This window comes from Gavialis gangeticus, unplaced genomic scaffold, assembly GCF_001723915.1.
Source record: "Gavialis gangeticus isolate Ggan-Ray unplaced genomic scaffold, GavGan_comp1, whole genome shotgun sequence".
NCBI classification, from domain to species: Eukaryota; Metazoa; Chordata; order Crocodylia; family Gavialidae; genus Gavialis; species Gavialis gangeticus.
The window spans coordinates 4,148,533-4,152,805 of record NW_017729000.1 but is presented as its reverse complement, the minus strand read 5'-3'; the positions used below and the strand labels follow the sequence as shown (position 1 = coordinate 4,152,805).

Here is a 4,273-nt window from a genome sequence, read left to right as displayed (position 1 = left end):
AGTGCACCCTCAGCAAGTTTGCAGATGACACCAGGCCAGCGGGAGTAGTAGATACACTGGAGGGTAGGGCTTGGATTCAGAGGGACCTAGACAAATTGGAGGATTGGGCCAAAAGAAATCTCATGAGGTTCAACAAGGACAAGTGCAAAGTCCTGCACTTAGGGCAGAAGAGTCCCATGCATTGCTACAGGTTTGGGGCCAACAGGCTAAGCAGCAGCTCTGCAGATAAGGTCCTGGGGGTTACAGTGGACATGATATGAGCCAGCAATGTGCCCTTGTTGCCAAGAAAGCTAACGACAACCTGGGCTGCATTGGTAGGAGCGTTGCCAGCAGATCAAGGGAAATAATTATTCCCACCTATTATGCACTAGTGAGGCCACATCTGGAGTCCTGTGTCCAGTTTTGGCCTCCCCACTACAAAAAGGCTGTGGACAAGTTGAAGGGAGTCCAGCAGAGAGCAACAAAAGTGGTTCAGGGGCTGGAGCCACAGGGCTTGGTGAATAGCTATTCACCAGGGCACCCTTGGGTAAAACCAGGAGTAATGGCCATGAACTCCTGGGAGACCATTTCAGGGTCAACATTAGGAAAAACTTCTTCAAGGTCAGGGTGTCCAGACTGTGGAATAAGCTCCCTCCAGAGGTGGTGTGATCGCCTACCCTGGAAATCTTCAAGAGGAGACTGGGCAGTCACCTTGCTGGGGTGACCTGATCCCCAGTTGACTTTCCTGCCTGGTGCAGGGGGCTGGACCCGATGATCTTTTGAGGTCCCTTCCAGCATTGCAATCTATGAACAACGTGGGAGGAGCTGAGGGAACTGGGCTGATTTAGTCTGGAGAAGAGAAGACTGAGGGGGATTGAATAGCAGCTTTCAAGTCCCTGCAGGGGGGCTGCAAAGAGGATGGAGCTGGACTGGTCTCAGTGGGGGCAGATGACAGGACAAGGAGCAATGGGCTCCAGTTGCAGAAAGTAAAGTTGAGGTTGGATATTAGGAAAAACTTTCTCCCTAGGAGGATAATAAAGCACTGGAACAGGTTACCAAGGGATGTGATGGAGTCTCTATCTTTAGAGGTTAAGACCTGGGTAGACAAAGCCTTGTCTGGGATGATGAAGTTGGGGCTGGCCCTGCTTTGAGCAGGGGGTTGGACTAATTGTGACCTCCGGAGGTCCCTTCTCTCCCTCATTTTCTGCTGCTGTGATTCTTCTGATAGTCCCAAAAAGTGTTTGCAGTTGCCTTGGATAATTACATATTTCAGATATTGAGCAGACATTAAGCCTACTGAACAGAAGGAAACACAAAACAATATGATAGATACAAGAAACATCAAGAGAGGTTAAACTAAATGCATCATACCTGAGTTTTATATTCCCAGCTAAGACTTAGAGCTGTAATGCTGGGGAATATTCTTCTGTATTCTGCCTAAATAACAGAGAGGTGAAAGCTTCCTTAAAAAAAAAAAACTCGGGCATAACTATGAAGGAACATCAGGCACCTCCATATTTTTTTATATTTAATGTACTGTGCCGTTGCATCTTCTTACCTCACAGAGATTGACCAATGAAGACTCAGTCAATGTGACAGATTTGGGGACCTAGAAATGGAAGCTATTCTATCCCTTTTGGTGACTGTTGAAGATGCCATATCACTTCTCATTGATTAGGTCCAATTGATTAATTGAGGAAGGTTCATTCAAAATTTTGCCCCATGAAGACCTGGAATAAATGGGCCAAGGGTCCAAATTCTTCATGAAACTGGCTGTGCTGAAAGAGCAGTGTAGCTAGTACCCTAGTCTGAAAGCATGACGTGAGGAGGGAGAGGCATGGCAGAATAATTTGCTTTCTCTCTGCCAGGAAGACCCGTACGTGATGCTCAAGAAGAACGCCAACCAGCTTGAAGGCAATGACAGGTATGAAGGCTACTGCGTGGAGCTTGCTGCTGAGATCGCTAAGCATGTTGGCTACAATTACACGTTGGAGATAGTGAGAGATGGGAAGTATGGAGCCCGGGACCCTGACTCTAAAACATGGAATGGCATGGTGGGAGAACTGGTGTATGGAGTAAGTTTCCAGCCTTGTCCATTGGTTCATAATGACTTTATTGAAGTCCACTCATCATGAATTACTGCCGTTACTGGGTTTCAACAGGCCCTAGCACACGTGGATGTATATACAAGCTATCCTAGGCTATAAGATCTAATTGGCAAGACCTTCTGATGCTCCTTTCTGCTAGCTGAGCTGCGAGCAGCTTCTGCTAGGGCAAGGGTACATTGCCGCCTGCTTACACAGATAAGCACAAAGCTTTCCCTCCTCCTGTGAGCCTCTGGCACAGAGTCAGGCTCAACCTATACCCCAGTCCCCAAGTGAGAGCTAAGCTGGCCTTTAAACCAGCTTGAATCTCCAAGTTCAGCTTTCCAACCTGGATCTAGTTTGGGGCATAAGTTTTTCTAAGCCCTCATTCTGGCTTTTCCTTGGGAACAAACATACACCCCCAAAATAAAGAAGGCCACAGCCTGCAGTCAGCACAGCCTCCTATCCACTGTCATTACCAGTTTCCTCTGCTTCTCCAATATATCAAGCAGTTGGGCAAGATGGTCTTTTGAGCTCCAGCTGTCTTGACCTCCCACACTCATCCTCCTTTCCTGGGTGAGCCCTGAAATCTTCTGACATGCACAGGGCCAAGGAGGATTTTGTGAGTCTTGGTTATCTTGCAGTCCTTGGCCCCGTAGGAAAAATGCATTCAAGAACTAGAGATGATTGTCCCATTGCATCTTAATAAGACATCCACATCTTGTGCTTGGACATGCACGTAAGCGCCTACAGACGCTCTGATGCACTTACGCATGAGTCTGAATGCCCCAACACAAGATGCGTTTGTCCTCTTAATGCATCAATGGTATCCTCTCTGTCTCACTCTGCTTCTCTCTCTCACTCCCTATCATTTTTAAAAGGTGCCATTATTATGTGTTGCTAGGTGCTTCAACCCCAACTCAGCTTTTAAACACTCACTTTGATAAAAGGTGAGCCGTTCAGCCTGTTACCGGTGTTCTTGTCAGTCGGTGTCAATTAGTGCAATCAGTTCCTATAGAACTTGAGTACCATGCTTTAGGTTTAGCCAGCAGCAACCAGCATGACCTTTCCTATTCAATAGCATGGGTTTAACACGTTGCGGCATATAATCTTCTTTTCAGGAGGAAAGCCTGCAGCTATGCCATGTCTCCCACTGCAGAGAAGCAGTCCAAAGGAGACCTGGGAAGAAAATTAAAGAGGCATCCTACCCCAAAACTGACACTGAGCACATCTGTGTTGCCAGCTTTTTTCTAGCAGGGTGCAAAATTGCCCCTGGCAACAGGTGGCTTAAAAATCATGGCTTTCTGACGAGTCGCATTCCCAACAGCCAAACGGGGGTTTTTTCAGAATCGCCTGTTAGTATTCCTGCTTTTTAACCGTGCACCCTGCCCCTTGCCTTTACATCTGGTTGCTGGATGACTTTGATCATTATTCACTAGAGCTGGCTGCAAATTTCCCATCTGAACAATTTTCTGCTGGAAAATTCAGTTTCCACAAAAACGAGATTATTCCCTGGGGGAGTTGAAATGAAATCTTTTCTTTCAGGTTGGTTCAGCCTGAATTGGGATTTTTTTTGTGGCTGCGATTGTTGCTGCTGTTGAACTGACTGGAAGCGTTTAGTTTTTAATGCATTCAATACAGCATCAAACTACTTTTCCCTTTCAGACTGTTGCTCTATGGTAGCTGTAGTTCTGTTTTTCATTCTCTTGTATGGGCCAAGGTAGGTTCCAGACTACAAGTCCCATGATGCAGTGCAAATCAACCCTCTGGTGAAGTTCTGTACTAAGTGCATCATGGGAAACTTAGAAATTTGACATGAAGGAGAGAATGGTATGATCAAGCTTCCAAACCCCTAATCCTACAAAATACTTAGTCAGAAGGGGAGGGGGAAACACTTTTTTATGCTGAAATGACTCAAAATAAAGTCTTTGGGGGCTATTTCAGCCAAGGGAAAAGGAAACATTTTGCTTTGAGAAATGTAAAACAATGAGTTGGGTTTTTTTGACTGAAAATGTTGTTTTTAAAATATCCCCTTTTTTAATTTATGTTCCATGAAAAAAAACCCAAAATTATAGCTTCTCTGTCTGACTTGGACAGTAAACCTTATTGAAATGTCAGAATGAAAATTCCCAATTTCCCCCAACTGCATTTTTCAATCATCACTGCCAAAACAGACACCATATAAACCTCAACCACCTCATGAGCAACAT

At 45.5% G+C, this 4,273-nt stretch overlaps 1 protein-coding gene across 3 annotated transcripts in view; it reads left to right on the top strand.

The window, feature by feature from the left end:
• The window catches only part of GRIA1 (glutamate ionotropic receptor AMPA type subunit 1), a 155,579-nt gene that overhangs the window by 101,018 nt on the left and 50,288 nt on the right, over positions 1-4,273 (top strand). For all 3 annotated transcript variants that reach the window (XM_019506103.1, XM_019506102.1, XM_019506104.1), the window contains exon 10: positions 1,848-2,054. In XM_019506103.1, the coding sequence (XP_019361648.1) occupies positions 1,848-2,054 (207 nt within the window). The remainder of the gene's footprint in view (positions 1-1,847; positions 2,055-4,273) is intronic.